This window comes from Schistosoma haematobium, chromosome 1, assembly GCF_000699445.3.
Source record: "Schistosoma haematobium chromosome 1, whole genome shotgun sequence".
Lineage (NCBI taxonomy): Eukaryota > Metazoa > Platyhelminthes > Trematoda > Strigeidida > Schistosomatidae > Schistosoma > Schistosoma haematobium.
The window spans coordinates 40,067,340-40,087,335 of NC_067196.1; the positions used below are offsets into that span (position 1 = coordinate 40,067,340).

Sequence of the window (19,996 nt, forward strand, 5' to 3'; positions counted from 1 at the left end):
GAGGATCGTCACTATATTTAAAAAGAGATGCAGCTGTCTAGTTACCGATTTTTCCATCTATTCCATAAATTGCGTAACCATTACAAATTTAATGAGATTTCTTGTGTGTATTTGAATCATCACAATTATTGTCAACAATCTAAATCCTTCCAACCTCATTTTAATCTGAATTTATTTAACGATGAAAAGTTCATTGAAAATCTACGTGCAAATTTAACAGCTCGTAAAAGTAACTTAAATCTTGATCATATGGTAAGATTTTCGTTACAATATTGTCTTATGTATACATTAACCATATACTTATATTCATGTATATACAATTTTTAAGCCAAAAGAATAACAGAATTCAAAATATATTTAATTGTCCTAATATCATGTACAGTTCTAATTTCACATACATTAAAACTAAATATTGAAATTCATTTATAAATAATACTTCAATGAAAGAATCGTTGATTATTGAATAGCTCTTAATTGATTATCACTTAAAACGGATGTGATCAAAAAGACAACTGTTTAAGTATCTATCTCTTAACTTCTAAATGAATATATATTGATCTTATCCTTGTTATAAATGGTAAATCGTACTATCTGAGTTGAATATTTTGTACCTAAATATTTAGTATTATAAGCAAAGATGGATGGTGGCTAACAATGTAATCCAGAACGTGCGTTCGGTCCTATTTAGGACCCTTCAACTAGACATACCTGGATCCCAGTGTTGATGTCTTGGAGTGAACATAGAAGCAATCCACACAGGATGCATATATGACAATAAGCGAGTGATCAATTGCAGTACTAAACATCAATCGGAATATTCAAGCAACCAACACAAAATGAATTTAAATAGTTGGTAGTTCTATGTTTCTAACCATTGTTTGAGCCGTCGGTTTAGTAAATGAATTGTCATTTCGCCATTTTATTTATTCAAGCTCATGACTAGTCATTGATATTTAACATTAAAGAGGAAGAATGTATTTGTAAAGTTTCAGCTAATGAATTTGAAGTATATCCAACGTTTCGCCTGGTAATCTGGTCCAAGCTTTTTCAATGAAATATAATTATCGAATATAAATAGGTACATGGTTCTCCAGTTCACTGAATAGGTCATCCAATCAACATTAACAATGTTTGAAGTAGGTATTTGCATTAGTGTGTAAGAGATATGTGATGTGATTCGAAAAGGGCTAAGATAATATAATGTGTATACGTGAATGATGTGAGAAGCAATTTCTTCGGTCGGTGAATTTTAAGAAAACATTATTTTTATATATAATATGAATCAAAAATGCCACAGAATGCACAAATTGCAGATAAATAAACAAGATGAAGGAATGAATTCAAGGAGGTAGAATGTATTTGTAACTGAATGTTTGTGTTATTTTGATGTCCCAGTTAATTGTTTAACATACTCAGATAGGACAACTGATTGAACCGTTAAATATAATTGCTGTTATTCAGATAATAAGAGATAGATAAAATGGAATAGAGAGTTCATGTTTACTTATTAATTATTAGTAACGCAGTTGTTCGGAAACGGGTACTAGGTAAGGATGGCAAATCAATTGATGAAGTGGTGAAACTTCATCAGTTGAGATGGCTGGGACACATGTTACGTATGCCCAACGACCGACTGCCTTGACGTGCTATGTTCAGTGGTATAGGAGTAGGTTGGAAGAAAGCTAGGGGCGGCCGGACTAAAACATGGCACAAGTCCATAAAGTCACTGACAAGTGGTCTGAGTCATGTCGGTAGGTGTAGACTACCTGGTTGGGGACCGCGAGATGATAGCAACCGATGACTGGTGACCCTGAATGATATGGCTCAAAATCGTTTGCAATGGCGCAGGTGCATCCACTCTTTGTGTTCTCCCAAATTCTAATCTTCTGGATTCTTCATGTCCCTTATTTTCTCTCAAAATTTATTTCACTGTATTATACTCCTTGAATAACATCTTCAAACCCTAATCTTTCCGATTACTGCTTGTGCTCTTACTACCTCTACCACTACGCGATTGAAATCGACAATTGTATTTGTGTGCTAATGCGGTATGGCAACTCGAACTGATGTACTTACGTACGAAGTTCTACGTTATTACTGACTGACTGACTGACTATTAACTGTTAGTTGCCATAGGATAGCTAATTGTATTCCATCTCTCATACTGGATTTGCCCATATGTGTAGGGCTTCGGCTGTTAGTCTCTCTTTGTAAGAATTAAAGCCTTTTTGAAGGGTTCTTGTGCCATTGAAATAAATTGTATGACTCGATTCTATAGTGTAATGCTATCGCTGATTTGTTCTCGGGTTTCCTTACCCTAACTGAAGATTTAGGAATGTGCTTTAAGCATAGTTTGTGTTCCTTCATTCTCACATTCAGTTGCCTTGATGTTCCACCTATATATGTGGCATTACAGTCACTATATTTGATTTCATAAACACAATTCTGTTGTTTCTCCTTATGTATTGGATCTTTGATTCTTACTAGTTTTGATTTTAGAGTATTGTTTGTTCGAAAGAAGACTCTTATATTTTGAAGAGTTAGGATCCTTCTGATCTCTTTTGAAATGCCTTTACGATATGGGATCATCACTTTGTTAACCCATTCTTTTTGGTTAACTCTTTTTTCAATAATATCGTTTTGTTCTTCATTCTTAATTATTCTTTTCATAAAATCCTTCGGATAATTATTCATCGTTAAAGTGGATATAATTAAATTCATTTCCATTTCTATATCATTTGGTTCAGTGACAAGTTTTTGAATTTTGGTGATCAAATTTTTGGCCACTGTGTGATATGACGAGAAGAAAAGTCAAAATTAAATTGATTTACTCATTATTAGTTTTGTACAAGAATACTTCCATTTTGATTCAATGTAATGATCATTCAGTGAAGTATTTGTTTTCTTTTGTCGTATGATATTTTAGTCTGTATAATATGCGATATTCTTGTATTCCATTGACATAAACTATGCTCAGTATGTAATTTGTTATAACTCTAAGTATTTTTTATATATGTGATTTCATCCTAATTATTAATCACAATGGGTGTACAATCAATATTTAAGTGAGTTTATTTTCGATTAGAATCGTCGTCGTGGGAATTGCAGAGGTCCCTCGTTTCGAGTGTAAGTGATAAGCGTCTCTGTCACAACAATCAGCGACGAACAGATATAACAAGTAGCATTCAATTGACAAGTTATAACACTGTGAAACTATTCGATCAAATTTAGACAAACGTTCTTTTGTTGATATTTAACGTTATTAAATAACTAGTTAGGTGAAGTTACTGAATGTCTTTTCATCCATAGACCTCTATAGGCAACAACTTTTATTCGATAGATGTTTTATCAGACTTGAGAAACTTAGATCTTTTTTGTTATATATACTCTAATTGTAGACAGTATCTATTTACATTAATTCAAGTTTAAGGAATCTGTCAATCATAAAGGTATCATGGAATTCTTAGCCTAAGTAAATCCATTTCATTATGTCAATGTAAATCCATAAATTGATCGTTTGGATTAAAGAATTGTTGCATCTCATCAAATAAATGAGTTTTATGTTCGTGTTACCTAATAAACTAGTTATTTGCTTAAATCCCCTCTTTGTTATTTAGGTTCCTTTACTGAATTTGCTTTCTTTGTGAGTATGATGTAATGCAGTAGTCCAGTTAAGAATTCAATAAACAAAACAAGTGTGACTATTATCACATTCAGACTAAACAGCTCACGAATAACAACCTTAAACTTTGGTTTCAAACAACGCTAAGTCAAATTCTAAAATATTCTTTATTTGAAGGTCTTATATATTTATAGTAAATTGTCTTGTATGGAAATATGTTTTTTAAACTTTATTTGTTTTAATGTTCACTCCATTTTCCTTTCAGCTGGATCTTTACAGAAATTACACTAAAACAAAACATAAGGAAACACATGATGAACTAATGTCATTAGTATGTGAATTACCAAATTTTACTCATCCACTTACTGTAAGTGCTATTAAATATTCAGGGTGTAATATCACTATAAATGACGGTTACTACTTGATCTTTCTCGATACCATTTTTTTTTCATCATAGCCGATTGGTGATTCGTTCAAAGCACGTCATATATATATTCATGGATCTAAACGTGAAGGTGGGTTAATGTATGTCCAAATTTTATTTGTTTAATTCAGAGGTTAGTGTGTTGTGTGGATAGTTCTACAATGATGAACTGATGTCCTTAGGGACACTTTTGTAAACGAGTAAATGTTTGGAAACTGTTTCTTTGTGGTTTGTCTCGGCATAGCAACATATATCTTCCACAGCCCTTCACGGGACTAAAATTGCAACGTTCAGATTTTAAGACAAGCTCGTTATTCTTATATCACTGGTTGTTGTTAGAAAACGTCAGTTCATTTGTTCTAATGAGACTGTTTATCTACTGATGTATATATATACAGGAAATGCACGTTCTTTTAAATCTTTTAGACAATATTCATTTCACATTGGTAATTTAATGATATGACTATGAATCTATTTTTGTTTCATTGTACGATTTACAATTAGAGAGGTGGAAGCTTTTAGATGTAATCAATATAACTTCAGGTATACATCAACCTGTAATCAATCATCATAATATCAACTCTTCCATAACTACCAATCCTGAAGGTCATCTCCGTGTAAAAGATACAACTATAGGCGCTGGACACAAGACTTATTATTTTACTGGACCATTAGCACAATTAGAGTCTGCACTTGTCGCATATACCGTGGATCGTTTGAAAGCAACTGGTTTTGAATTTGTATCTGTACCCGATATTCTACCTGAACCTGTCATCAGAGCTTGTGGTTTTCAAACTCAAGGAATTCGTTCTCAAGTAAAACAATTCTTGCATTATTTGTTAGTCTTCTGTTGTTATAAATATTTACTTAAATGTCTATTAGTATTATTGACAAGTCTAAAATTAAAATGATTCGCATCTATTCTAAACAGTATTTCAATTAATTGCTATAAACGTACATCAATCTGATTTTTTGTTATTATGACCAAAAGCTATACCATTATGATGACATAGTAGCATCTCGACTTTAGAGAGATGGGATGAGGAATTTCGTTTCTGGAATGCTCCAGTTGTATTGTTAACATTTAAAGTTCATTATTATATATGACCTTATCATTAACCAGTTAGGAGTGTTATTTGAATGTTGACGAACTTAAGATTCCTATCTTACCGTAAACACCGTGTAGTTATCCAGCTACCCGAACCCTTCCAATGCCCTGATACGGCCGAGAGTGGGGAGAGTTCGCTCTCCCTCTCGAAATGCTCTCACATGGCCACGCGTATATAAGCTCTGCCAGGGAAGTCCTGATCACTGCCTTCTCGTGGCCGGGTTGTTTTTTCACGAAATTGTGAGAGTGAGAAGCGAAACTCCGACGCTTTAACTGGTTTGGTGGACACGTGGGGTCCGCCTAGGGGAGTTGGGAAACCCTGATTCCAAACCAATGGTGCACATGGGCTCCAGTATCCTGAGAGAACAAATAGTGTATGAACCAATCGTTGGTCAGCGGCTACCATGGGACTGCATCTCCTGACGTTGCTCCACTGCCTTGTGGATCAGACCTTTAGGTTGAAGGCTCCAGGTGTAGCCCTCTAAGAAAACCACCTTCTTCGGTCTAGGCACCTGGGCAGTATCACAGTTCTCACACATATCGAATTATTGTGTGGAGTATATCTATTTGGTGTGATTTTAGCAATTTTTATGTGTTGATGTAAATAAATAAAAGAATTTCATTACTGAATTTTAATATCCTTATTATTGTATTTCGTTCTACTAGCCTACTACTTGTCATTTCTTTTTACTGCAGATTTATAAAATAACCCCACCTGTGTCTAAATTAACTTATTGTCTCTCTGGAACATCTGAAATGGCATTAGCTGGATTTTGTGCTGGTCGGTCTTTTAACTGTACTTCTAAAAATGACAAAGCAGATGAATCAAACCAATCCTCCGCTCTTGGATTATGTTCTGTGAGTCGGTGTTTTCGTAAAGAAGCTCCCAACCAAGAGCCAACGCTTTATCGAGTACACCAGTTTACTAAAGTATGTACGTTAACTGGAATTAATTCCTATTTCAAAAGTTTTTAAATCACAATATCGATTAATTTCCAATTCCATTTGTAAGTGTATACTGTCACTTGGGTCATTTCTTATGTAATAAACTATTTATATAGTATTTAGATGTTAACATCATTAAAGAACCGCTTACATTTCAAATCAACATGTTATTATAAAACATGTAGTCTAAAAGATGAATACTCTGTTGTATGTAAAACCTGACAACTACGTATTTCGTCATTTTAATGTTAATCCACGTTCTCGTAAATATTAGAAGGTATATTTAATCGCTGTTGATGAAGAACAAAATGCTTCTCACACTCAGGGAGTTGCCTTGATGCTGTCGAAAAAGCTCGAAATGCACTTACTGAATGGGGAACTCATGGATTCAGGATTATCAAAGCATCCTTTTCAAGAGAGATAGAGTGAATCACAATGAATGTTATCCAATGTTGTGCACCCACCAATGATAGCAACGACGACAATAAAGATCAGTTTTACGAGAGGCTGCAATCAATCATAGCGAAGTGCCCAAGAAAGGACCTCACCATTCTGATGGGAGATCTAAACGCCAAACTCGGAATGGACAACACCGGGTATGAAGATATCATGGAACGACATGGACTGGGAGAAGGAAACGAAAATGGGGAGAGATTTGCGAATTGATGTGCACTCAACAAATTGGTTACAGGCGACACAATATTCTCACGTCAACGTATACACAAAGCCACATGGGTCTAACCGGACCACACCACGGTGAACCAGAAAGGTCATATTTGCATCAGTAAAAATTCACAAGGACAATGAAGGATGTGAGAATCAGGAAAGGAGCTGACATAGTTTCAGATCACCAACTGGTGGTGGCCAAGATTAGACTGAAGCTAAAGAAGCACTGTATAACTGGTGGAACAGCATTACAAAGGTTCAATACAGCCCTCCTTCGAGATACTGACAAACTCAACACATTCGAGTTAGCTCTCAACAACAGATTCCAAGCCTTACAGGATCTACTGAAGGAAGAAAGTACTATGGAGGACAAGTAGAAAATTATCAAAGAAGCATTAACTTCAACATGTCAGGAGGTTTTAGGCCGCAAGAATCGTCATCATAAGGAATGAATCTCTATCGAAACCCTGGACAAGATTGAAGAAAGGAAGAACAAGAAAACGGCAATTAACAACAGACGAACACGAGCAGAGTAAGTCAACGCGCAAGCTAAGTACACAGAAGCAAACAAGTAAGTGAAGAAGAGCATTAGAGCCGACAAGCAGAAATACGTGGAAGACCTAGCAGCGACAGCAGGAAAAGCTTCAACAGAAGGAAAAATGAGACGACTGTATGACACAACGAAGAAACTGGTAGGGAAAATTAATAAACTAGAGAAACCGATCAAGGACAAACAAGGCGAGAAAATCACCGAGAATCGAGAACAGAGGACCAGACGGGTAGAATACATCAAAGAACTGTTGAATAGACCAGCTCCATTGAATCCACCGGACACCGAAGCAACACACACAGACTTTCCTATAGATGTCACTCCATCAACGATCGAATAAATCAGGATGGCCGTCAGATAAATCGAGATTGGGAAAGAAGCGGGACTTGACAATATACCAGCTGAAGCACTGAAGTCAGACATCGAAGTAACTACAAGCATGCGTCACCTTCTACTCAAGAAGATTTGGGAGGAGGAACAAGAGCCGATGCACTGGAAAGAAGGACACCTCATCAAGATTCCAAAGAAAAACGGTCTGAGCAAATGTGAAAACTACAGAGGCATCACACTACTGTCAGTACCAGGAAATGTTTTCAACAGAGTGTTGATGAACTGGATGAAAGACTCACTAGACGCCCAATTTCGAGATCAACATTCTGGATTCCGTAAGGATCGGTGGTGCACAGACCAAATTGCGACACTACGGATCATCGTTGAACAATCAGTTGACTATGAGAAAGCATTCTACAGTATGTATAGGAGGACTTCATGGAAACTTTTTCGACACTATGGTGTATTTGAGAAGATGGTCAATATCATCAGGTATTCATACTACGGACTGACTACACTGCAAATACAACACAGAGAACACCAATCCAATCACACTTGATGGAGAAAATATGGAAGAGGTGGAAACTCTCACGTACCTGAACAGCATCATCGATGAACAAGGAGAATCAGATACAGATGTGAAGGCGAGGATTGGCAAGGCAAGGACAGCATTCCTACAGCTGAGCAATATATGGAACTCAAAACGACTGTCAACCAATATCAAAGTCAGAATTTCCAATACGAATGTCATGACACTCCTGCTGTAAGGAGCTGAAGCTTGCAGAACTTCTACTACAGTGAACGAGAACAGCAGTGTGGACAACCAAATGTATTTGAACAAAGAGATACAGAATTTTTGGTAAAAACCTTATTTGCAAAATATCCATCAATTGTCTCGGATGTTGTTGTTCCTTTGTTTCGGTGCCAATCACTCTCTGTTCTCGTTGTCTTCTATTTGATTTCATCAATCTTCTGCCGCCAGCCATTCCACTTTCGATTTGTGATAAATACTACTTCTATCTGTTGAAACACCACACTACAATCATCATCAAAAAGGTTCAAGTGTTTATAAACAATTGTCTACGCAAGATACGCAATGTCCGTTGGCCGGAAACCATAAGCAACAATCTGCTGTGGAGATAGCAAATCAAGTTCTAGCTGAGGATGAAATTAGGAAAAGACGCTGGAAGTGAATATGATATACATTGAGGAAATCACCAAACTGCATCACGAGGCAAACCCCAACTTGGAATCCTGAAGGGGAGCGAAAAAGTGGAAGGCCGAAGAACACACTATGTCGGGAAATGGAAGCAGATATGAAAAGTATGAAAAGTAACTGGGAACGATTTCCCAGGACAGGGTTAGATTGAGAGTGCTGGTGAGCGACCTATGCTCCTCCGCGAGGGATGACAAGTGTAAGTAAGTAAGTAAGTAATACTTAATCATCAAGGACTTATTAATTTCATTACTGAAATTACGTGTTTTTGTTATTGAACAAAATAGTTTACTGCTTAAAAGCTAAAGGTTTTCTTCTGACCGGGCTATTTGATGGGGTATTTCATTTTCCTGCATATTTCAAACCCAACATGTCTAAAGTCTATCGAAACTTCAAGTAGCCGAACGCTTAATAATTACCATCATAACTTCTATCTGGTCGTATCGACAATACATAAACCCATCAACGACCATTACTACTGTCACTATGTTAACAATTCGTCACTGGAGTTTTTTGAACTGGTGATTAGTGGAAAACTTTATTCTAGCCTACTTGAATTATGGGGACATTTATAAGCAACTGAAAAGTAGACCTTGGTAATATTTCCTCTGGCATATGAATATTATTACTAATTGAACAATAATAATTTACAGATGCTCCGTTTGACTGCATTATATAGAAGAACTTGTTTGAACTGATAATCGATTGTACTAGACAAACCCTTTAGAAGACAAATAAAAGATACTTTCAGAACCTACAAACATTGTGAAAATACAATTGAAAGTAATTCATTTCTTCCTGTTATTTCTTCCCATTCATAGGTAGAAATGTTTGCCATTACTGCCCCCTCATTACCTGTCAGTGACGCAATGTTCAATCAAATTATCAAATTGCAAATATGTCTATTCGCTGATTTAGGTTTACATTTTAGGTAAATCATTTCTTATTATCAGTAAATTTTGAAAAAAAACCATCACTTACTCTTAATCGCAATCTATAGTTTGTTCTTGTAAATATTCTTCCTTTAAACGTTTCTGATACTACAAGACTCAGTAGTTTGAACTAAGTGTTATAACTTGTGGCCTCGTGCCCTATTGCTATATAACGTAATGATACTGTGAATTATCGATCGAACCGATGACACACAAGACCCGGACGGGCAGTCCAAAGTCTTTGTCGGTCCTTCTCCCAGCCTGTTGAGTCCAGAACACCAATCTCAGCCTCTGCGATATGAATCATTTATTTCAAACATACTGGGTTTATATACAAACCAAACAGACCACATCGTGCCACGAAATAGAAAATAACATTTGTACAGAATCTAGCCAAAGGTGGCTATGAATGTGAGAAACTGTAATTAATAGACTGAGCATAACTCGAGAACGGTAAATCATATAATAATAGTTTATAGGTCAAAGTAAAGCTTGCAATAAGAGGAGTATAGATATACATGATCTAGCTACTGAATAGTTAGTTATACATTAAAAATATACGTATAATATTTTAACACATAGATATTGGTACAAACGAGGACCGAATACATATGCGCCACACAATCTCATTTGATATGTGTGAGGGCTGTGATACTGCCCAGGTGCCTAGACCGAAGAAGGTGGTTTTCTTAGAGGGCTACACCTGGAGCCTTCAACCTAAAGGTCTGATCCACAAGGCAGTGGAGCAACGTCAGGAGATGCAGTCCCATGGTAGCCGCTGACCAACGATTGGTTCATACACTATTTGTTCTCTCAGGATACTGGAGCCCATGTGCACCATTGGTTTGGAATCAGGGTTTCCCAACTCCCCTAGGCGGACCCCACGTGTCCACCAAACCAGTTAAAGCGTCGGAGTTTCGCTTCTCACTCTCACAATTTCGTGAAAAAACAACCCGGCCACGAGAAGGCAGTGATCAGGACTTCCCTGGCAGAGCTTATATACGCGTGGCCATGTGAGAGCATTTCGAGAGGGAGAGCGAACTCTCCCCACTCTCGGCCGTACCAGGGCATTTGGGGGAATAGATGGATAGTGGCTAGCAATGGAATCTAGGACGCGCGTTTCATCCTATTTGGGACTCGTCAGCTGGATATGTCTGCAGCCCAGAGTTGATGTTCACTCTGGGACTCGAACCCATTACCGTTCGCTTCAAACGCCATCGCGTTATGCACTTAGCTACTGAGTCCTCATTTGTCCATAAATAGTTCTCAAAAGTTACCATTCATAATTCTCGCCGGGATATAACATTAAGTTCTCAATCAACAGACCTAAGATTTCTCTAGTAATCCAAAAGATAATAGTTTACTAAATAATAAGCAGTTTGACTTCAATAGAGCTTTCTTAATTCTACCCTGCCCCATTAAATATGACTTTGTACTAAGCTAGATAATGGTGAAACTGTACCACGTTGACTAACCAATCAGGTTTAATAAAGCACCTCTTTGATTTTTGTTCGAAATTCAAAACGTTTTGGTGTATACCTTGTATCTCAGTAAAAACTACCTGTATTTAGTTCTTAAGGTGCTTAAGATTTGTAAACATATCTACTGTGCAGATACGATACAGTATGCAAGCTAAATGAGAAGAAATACTTACTGCTGGTACCGATTGCATCTAAAACGCTTATTACTCGTTGAACGTCCTTCATGTAAATCATGGTATAGTATAGGATGTTTTCGTGGCTAAAACATATTCTCTTATTTTAACTCGCCCTACTCTGATTCTTAATTCTTTAACCTTAGTCTTTTTTCGTTTATTATAATCAACAATTTAACATGTCATAATTCCTTAATCATATTAGAACTGTGTATCCATTATAATTCTATTATTATAAACTGTTTTAGAACCAAACACTGTTTTCTGATTGCCTTACAAACTGCTCAATGTCGTCATTATAGTATAGTTTTACTTAGAAAATAAAAGTAACTTATCTCTATACTCAACTCCGCCTGTAGCTCTTCTAGAGTTACTGCCGGTCCCAAGCCCGGGTAAAGGAGGAGGGTTGGGCATGGGGTTAGCGTCCCCATCCCGTAGAAAACTAACTCGCTAAAAAAACGCTTACCAGAAAAAATAATTCAAACCATTTTAACTCTGCCCTGAGAGTTAGAAGGTCTTCATTTAGAAGAATTATGACGCTTCATGGTGAAAGCCGAATTCCTTCGGAAGCCACGAGGCCGATGCCCCTTCTAACAACCAGAGCAAAAATTTTTATAGGTACATGGAACGTTCGAACAATGTGGGAAACCGGGAAGACCAGCCAAATAGCAACGGAAATGAGGAGATACAACTTAGCAGTACTGGGAATCAGCGAAACCCACTGGACCCAAGCTGGACAGAAAAGGCTAGCTACGGGAGAGATGCTGCTATACTCCGGTCACGAAGAGGACAATGCTCCACACACTCAGGGAGTCGCTCTTATGCTGTCCAAAGTAGCACGAAATGCACTTGTAGGATGGGAATCTCACGGATCCAGAATCATCAAAGCATCATTCAAAACAAAGAAGGAGGGGATCTTAATGAATATTATCCAATGTTATGCACCCACCAATGATAGCAACGACGAAATTAAAGATCAGTTCTACGAGCGGCTACAGTCGATCATTGAGAAATGCCCAAGAAAGGACCTAACTATTCTGATGCGAGATCTAAATGCCAAAGTCGGAATACACAACACTGGATATGAAGATATTATGGGACGACATGGACTGGGAGAAAGAAACGAAAATGGAGAAAGATTTGCAAATCTATGTGCATTCAACAAATTAGTCATAGGAGGCACAATATTTCCACACAAACGTATACACAAGGCTACATGGATCTCACCGGACCACACTACAGAGAACCAGATAGACCATATTTGCATAAAAAAAAATTCCGAAGGACAATGGAAGATGTGAGAACCAGGAGAGGAGCTGACGTAGCTTCAGATCACCACCTAGTTGTAGCCAATTTCAAACTGAAGCTAAAAAGAACTGGACAAGTGGACAAACAGCAATACAAAGGTTCAATACAGCCTTCCTTCGAGATACTGACAAACTCAATGAATTCAAGATAGCTCTCAACAACAGATTCCAAGCCTTTCAAGATCTACTGAAGGAAGAAGAAACTACCATGGAGGACAACTGGAAAGGCATCAAAGAAACATTGACTTCAACGTGTCAAGAGGTTCTGGGCCTAAAGAAATACCATCATAAGGAATGGATCTCTATAGAAACACTGGACAAGATCAAAGAAAGGAAGAACAAGAAGACAGCAATTAACAACAGCCGAACACAAGCAGAGAAAGTCCAAGCACAAGCTGAATACATAGAAGCAAACAAACAAGTGAAGAGGAGCATTAGAGCCGACAAGAAGAAATACGTGGAAGAATTAGCAACGACGGCAGAAAAAGCTGCTAGAGAAGGAAATATGAAACAGCTTCACGATACAACGAAGAAAGTAGCAGGGAAATACAGTAAACCAGAGAGGCCGGTCAAAGACAAAGAAGGCAAGCCAATCACCGAAATTCAACAACAGCGTAACAGATGGGTAGAATACTTCGAGGAACTCCTGAATAGGCCGGCTCCAATGAATCCACCGAACATCGAAGCAGCACACACAGATCTTCCTATAGATGTCAACCCACCAACGACGGAAGAAATTAGAATGGCCGTCAGACAAATCAAGAACGGGAAAGCAGCAGGACCCGACAACATACCAGCTGAAGCACTGAAATCAGACATCGAAGCAACCACAAGCATGCTTTACCCTCTATTCAAAAAGATTTGGGAGGAGGAACAAGTGCCAATGGACTGGAAAGAAGGACACCTCATCAAGATTCCAAAGAAAAACGGTCTGAGCAAATGTGAAAACTACAGAGGCATTACACTACTGTCAATACCAGGGAAAGTCTTCAACAGATTGTTGCTGAACCGGATGAAGGATGCAGTAGACGCCCAACTTCGAGATCAACAAACTGGATTCCGTAAGGATCGGTCGTGCACAGACCAAATTGCAACACTACGGATCATCGTCGAACAATCAGTTGAGTGGAACTCATCACTATACATCAACTTCATTGATTATGAAAAGGCATTCGACAGTGTAGATAGGAGGACATTATGGAAACTTCTTCGACACTACGGAGTTCCTGAGAAGATTGTCAATATTATCCGGAACTCATACGACGGACTACAGTGCAAAGTAGTGCATGGAGGACAGCTGACAGATGCATTCCAAGTAGGGACCGGAGTCAGACAAGGCTGTTTACTCTCTCCCTTCCTCTTCCTTCTGGTGGTCGACTGGATTATGAAGACCTCGACATCTGAAGGAAAACACGGAATACAATGGACAGCTCAGAACCAATTAGACAATTTGGACTTCGCAGATGACCTAGCCCTTCTATCAGGTACACACGAACAGATGCAGATGAAGACAGCCAGTGTAGCAGCAGTCTCTGCATCAGTAGGCCTCAGCATACACAAAGGGAAAACTAAGGTCCTCAAATTCAAAGCGGAGAACAGCAATCCAATCACCCTTGATGGCGAAACTCTGGAAGATGTAGAATCCTTCACATATCTGGGAAGCATCGTCGATAGACATGGAGGTTCAGATGCAGACGTAAAGGCGAGGATTGGCAAAGCAAGGGTCGCATTCCTACAATTGAAGAACATATGGAACTCAAGACAACTTTCAACCAATATCAAAGTAAGAATCTTCAATACGAACGTCAAGGCAGTTCTACTGTATGGAGCTGAAACTTGGAGAACTACAACAACCACAATCAAGAAAGTACAAGTATTTATAAATAGCTGTCTACGCAAGATACTCAACATCCATTGGCCGGATACCATCAGCAATAGCCTCTTGTGGGAGAGAACAAATCAGCTTCCAGCTGAAGAAGAAATTAGGAAAAGACGATGGAAATGGATAGGACATACATTACGCGAATCGTCAAACTGCATCACGAGGCAAGCTCTAACTTGGAATCCTGAAGGGAAGCGGAAAAGATGAAGGCCAAAGAACACATTACGTCGGATAATAGAAGCAGATATGAAAAGGATGAATTACAACTGGAAGGAGCTGGAAAGGATTGCCCAGGACAGGGTTGGATGGAGAATGCTGGTGAGCGACCTATGCTCCTTCACGAGGAGTAACAGGTGTAAGTAAGTAAGTTATCTCTATACTCATCACTCCATTGAATGGCATATCTTCCAAATACTTAACTTCTACTATGTTTTTGACCATGTGGCTCTATGATCTTAACTGAGATGTTTTAAAAATACTGGTCATGCAGTACCTTTATTTTTCTCAAATGTTATATTGAATTCCGATAAAATAAACATTATTCCAACTGCTTAACAAATCGCTGTTGAAAATAACGTTAAAGTATTTCTGTATACATATCTAAAAAGTTCGGTTAAAAAATATCATTCTGGTAATATTTCTGGGTAAGTTTGTCGGATTATAAGTTTCTCATATACACACAAAACATTTAAATAAGCATCAACTATCTTTTTATCCTTAAAATATTTATTAATTTTGATGTATGTCTTTATGAATCCAGAGTTCTTGAAATGCCATCGGAAGAGCTTGGCGATTCAGCTTACAGAAAAGTTGATATTGAGGCCTGGATGCCAGGAGATCAAATATACGGAGAGGTGAGTTAATAATTATATGAAATTTATGGAACATGAAACGATTACTTTTCAATGTTGTTAAAACGCCTAATATTCAATCAGTGAACAGTAAATCATATATTATAAAGGTGACAGAAATCCTCAGTTTTGAGTGAATTCAGTCGATTGATAATGGATAGTACGATTAAGTAAACGGAAATAACCTGAAAAAATGTGATTTATTTACTCAATACATTGCAAACAATCGGATTAGATATTCAGTAATTGGGGTATTTCATAAAAAATGGCATTAAATAAATAATTTGAGACAATGAGAAATATAAAACAATGGATTCACTAAGATGTGAATAAAGCATTTCAACAGTAGTCTCAGGATCAAAATAAAATGACGAATATGACAGTAGGTTCATGATGAAGGCACATTGTTTTTTTCTCTTCTATCACTTAGGTTCTTCTTGGTGTGACATGTAGTGTCCAAGAGTTGATAAGAATGTGTAATCTTCCAATACACGAACCCGATGGACTACTCAAGTGAAAGACTAAGAGAAAAGTTTATTGATCAAACTAAATCTAACGAATGTATACTCATCCACATAGATGCACATCTTCGTCCCTCAAAAATTAAGCCACCATTGGTGTATCTTATCCCCGTTTCTTGGCCACGTGCATCTATCATCTGACCGATTTCTGATTGATCCCATATATCATCCTTCCCACCTGGAAAATATGATTGGCTCCTCAGCTGAACGCGTTAGGACGGAGCCACATCAGTCCTATTATATAATTAGTTGTGGAAGAAGACAATTATCTCCTACGTGTTTTCTAAGACTATTCAGCTAGTTGCATTTAATTAATCTCTTTGAAACTTTGTTTTGCAGATTTGCTTTACACACGCTTTATTATCTGATATATATATATATATATATATATATATATTCTTTAAGTAGTACTTTTTTCACAGGAATTACAGCGACGCAAGGTATCATTCGGGAACCATCGATTCTTTCTAAGTGGACATGTTGATGTATAAACAGTGTATCTGAGGTCATTTCTGGTGCCATGACAGATTGATTATAGTCATCTACAACTTGAGAAAATAAAACGCAAACAGAAAGCACAGAACAACAATAATTAGTATAAAAGGTCTATTGAGATGTGTGTACCATGTTGTTTTACGATTTACTGTTCGTGTTAGATATTTAAATCAGTTAACTTTACCAGGAATGGTGCAAATGTAGGTTATCTGCAGGTAGAGTTTAATGAATGGACTCAGTAATAATAACGATTTAACATTTAACGTTCCCATAATTTCACTGGTCGAATAGGATATACTTAAAAGTGCAATTACACTTCGGGCATTTTCAAAGGAGCAGTAAGCATCAATACAGTGAAGAAAGAATGGGAGTGATTTTATTTCATCGGGAGATTGTGGCAAATTATTGTTCCAGAGCCTCAAAATTTACTGGTAAACCAATTGATATAAAGGGCAGATTTAGAATGTGTTCACCTCACGAATGATAGAGTTACGAATACTACAACTGTGCATTTCTGCATATTGAATTGCATCATTGGAGATAATAGTTTAGGTCACCACTTTGATGAATGATCGAATTCAAGCTCATTGAATCTGGATTTATAGTTTAAAGTACGATCAGTCCGAAGAATGCGAAGTGTGAATTGCCTCTGAATGATGCTTTGCGTCGCTGTAATTCCTGTGAAAAAAGTACTACCTGCGCAATTTTTTGAACTATAACACCTTAAACAAGCTGTCATGTACCGGTCGTTTACGTTTAAAATTGATATATATATATATGTATATCAAGCTGACCATGGTTGTAAGTTGATGTGAGTTCTGTAATTTTTTTTCAGGATATATGTATTTATCGTAAAAGCCGTGATACGTATATTATACATACTACTGAGTAGTGGTCTAACAAATAAAAAAATGTCGCATCTCTCTACCATATTTTTAGTCTATCACTTATAAGCCAGTTTATACATGTTTATTCACATGACTTTATCTGTTATATCTTTTACAGATTTCTAGTTCATCAATCTGTCTCGATTATCAATCAAAACGTTTAAATATTCAATGGCAAACATCTAGTAACCAAAATGAATTTGCTTATACAGTAAGTATTTGTATTACATATATGATGTGCTTAGTTTATTTTACTTATTACGAATAACGTTCAATTAATTATGTAAAGTTAATAATATTCCATCTATAAACGTTTGAATTTGTGTAAGTATGGTAGTGAATTATATATTAATTTAATTTAAAGTCTTTAAAAAAAACTATAATACGATAATCATCATAGAATAATTATGATTTTGTCACAAATCTTGTGATGTTATCGAGTCGAATTTCAAGCACCTAGTTACAAATGATCAGTTGGTCTTCATGTTGTTTATTGAAGTAAATATTTGTAAAACTATTCAAAGATAGTTCCGATTGTCTCTAAAATTATGTTCAATTTCGAAAATCTGTGTAGTATTAAATACTCCGACGTCATTAAAACAAAATACATATTTATTTACCATGTTGTAATAACAAAGTTTTAGTTTATTTAATCGGTTTTAAGCTGTTGTTTGGGACCTTTTTTCAATTTCTAAATATAAGTTAACTAATGATATAGGTACTTTAATATGAGGCACACTGTAAGTATAAAGTCTAATAATGCAACCTGGTTGCCCGAACCGAAGTAGGTAGGGCGGAGCTTGAACCCGGAGCTTAACGGTTGAAAATCAAACACCTTAGCCACTGAGCCACTGCAGCCCAATGTTTGAAACTTACTTACTTACGCCTGTTACTCCTCGTGAAGGAGCATAGGCCGCTCACCAGCATTCTCCATCCAACCCTGTCCTGGGCAATCCTTTCCAGCTCCGTCCAGTTGTAATTCATCCTTTTCATATCTGCTTCTATTATTCGACGCAATGTGTTCTTTGGCCTTCCTCTTTTTCGCTTCCCTTCAGGATTCCAAGTTAGAGCTTGCCTCGTGATGCAGTTTGACGATTTGCGTAATGTATGTCCTATCCATTTCCATCGTCTTTTCCTAATTTCTTCTTCAGCTGGAAGCTGATTTGTTCTCTCCCACAAGAGGCTATTGCTGATGGTATCCGGCCAATGGATGTTGAGTATCTTGCGTAGACAGCTATTTATAAATACTTGTACTTTCTTGATTGTGGTTGTTGTAGTTCTCCAAGTTTCAGCTCCATACAGTAGAACTGCCTTGACGTTCGTATTGAAGATTCTTACTTTGATATTGGTTGAAAGTTGTCTTGAGTTCCATATGTTCTTCAATTGTAGGAATGCGACCCTTGCTTTGCCAATCCTCGCCTTTACGTCTGCATCTGAACCTCCATGTCTATCGACGATGCTTCCCAGATATGTGAAGGATTCTACATCTTCCAGAGTTTCGCCATCAAGGGTGATTGGATTGCTGTTCTCCGCTTTGAATTTGAGGACCTTAGTTTTCCCTTTGTGTATGCTGAGGCCTACTGATGCAGAGACTGCTGCTACACTGGCTGTCTTCATCTGCATCTGTTCGTGTGTACCTGATAGAAGGGCTAGGTCATCTGCGAAGTCCAAATTGTCTAATTGGTTCTGAGCTGTCCATTGTATTCCGTGTTTTCCTTCAGATGTCGAGGTCTTCATAATCCAGTCGACCACCAGAAGGAAGAGGAAGGGAGAGAGTAAACAGCCTTGTCTGACTCCGGTCCCTACTTGGAATGCATCTGTCAGCTGTCCTCCATGCACTACTTTGCACTGTAGTCCGTCGTATGAGTTCCGGATAATATTGACAATCTTCTCAGGAACTCCGTAGTGTCGAAGAAGTTTCCATAATGTCCTCCTATCTACACTGTCGAATGCCTTTTCATAATCAATGAAGTTGATGTATAGTGATGAGTTCCACTCAACTGATTGTTCGACGATGATCCGTAGTGTTGCAATTTGGTCTGTGCACGACCGATCCTTACGGAATCCAGTTTGTTGATCTCGAAGTTGGGCGTCTACTGCATCCTTCATCCGGTTCAGCAACAATCTGTTGAAGACTTTCCCTGGTATTGACAGTAGTGTAATGCCTCTGTAGTTTTCACATTTGCTCAGACCGTTTTTCTTTGGAATCTTGACGAGGTGTCCTTCTTTCCAGTCCATCGGCACTTGTCCCTCCTCCCAAATCTTTTCGAATAGAAGATAAAGCATGCTTGTGGTTGCTTCGATGTCTGATTTCAGTGCTTCAGCTGGTATGTTGTCGGGTCCTGCTGCTTTCCCGTTCTTGATTTGTCTGACGGCCATTCTAATTTCTTCCGTAGTTGGTGGATTGACATCTATAGGAAGATCTATGTGTGTTGCTTCTATGTCCGGTTGGATTCATTGGAGACGGCCTATTCAGGAGTTCCTCGAAGTATTCTACCCATCTGTTACGCTGTTGTTGAATTTCGGTGATTGGCTTGCCTTCTTTGTCTTTGACCGGCCTCTCTGGTTTACTGTATTTCCCTGCTACTTTCTTCGTTGTATCGTGA

At 37.7% G+C, this 19,996-nt stretch overlaps 1 protein-coding gene across 1 annotated transcript in view; it reads left to right on the top strand.

Moving 5' to 3' along the window:
- SARS2 (seryl-tRNA synthetase) overlaps positions 1-19,996 on the top strand; it is a 22,606-nt gene continuing 2,610 nt past the window's right edge. Inside the window, exons 1-8 of the mRNA XM_051218479.1 lie at positions 1-252; positions 3,888-3,989; positions 4,080-4,137; positions 4,551-4,861; positions 5,851-6,084; positions 9,683-9,792; positions 15,397-15,490; positions 17,509-17,601. Coding sequence (XP_051074036.1) covers positions 28-252; positions 3,888-3,989; positions 4,080-4,137; positions 4,551-4,861; positions 5,851-6,084; positions 9,683-9,792; positions 15,397-15,490; positions 17,509-17,601 — 1,227 coding nt within the window. The 5' untranslated portion in view covers positions 1-27. The remainder of the gene's footprint in view (positions 253-3,887; positions 3,990-4,079; positions 4,138-4,550; positions 4,862-5,850; positions 6,085-9,682; positions 9,793-15,396; positions 15,491-17,508; positions 17,602-19,996) is intronic.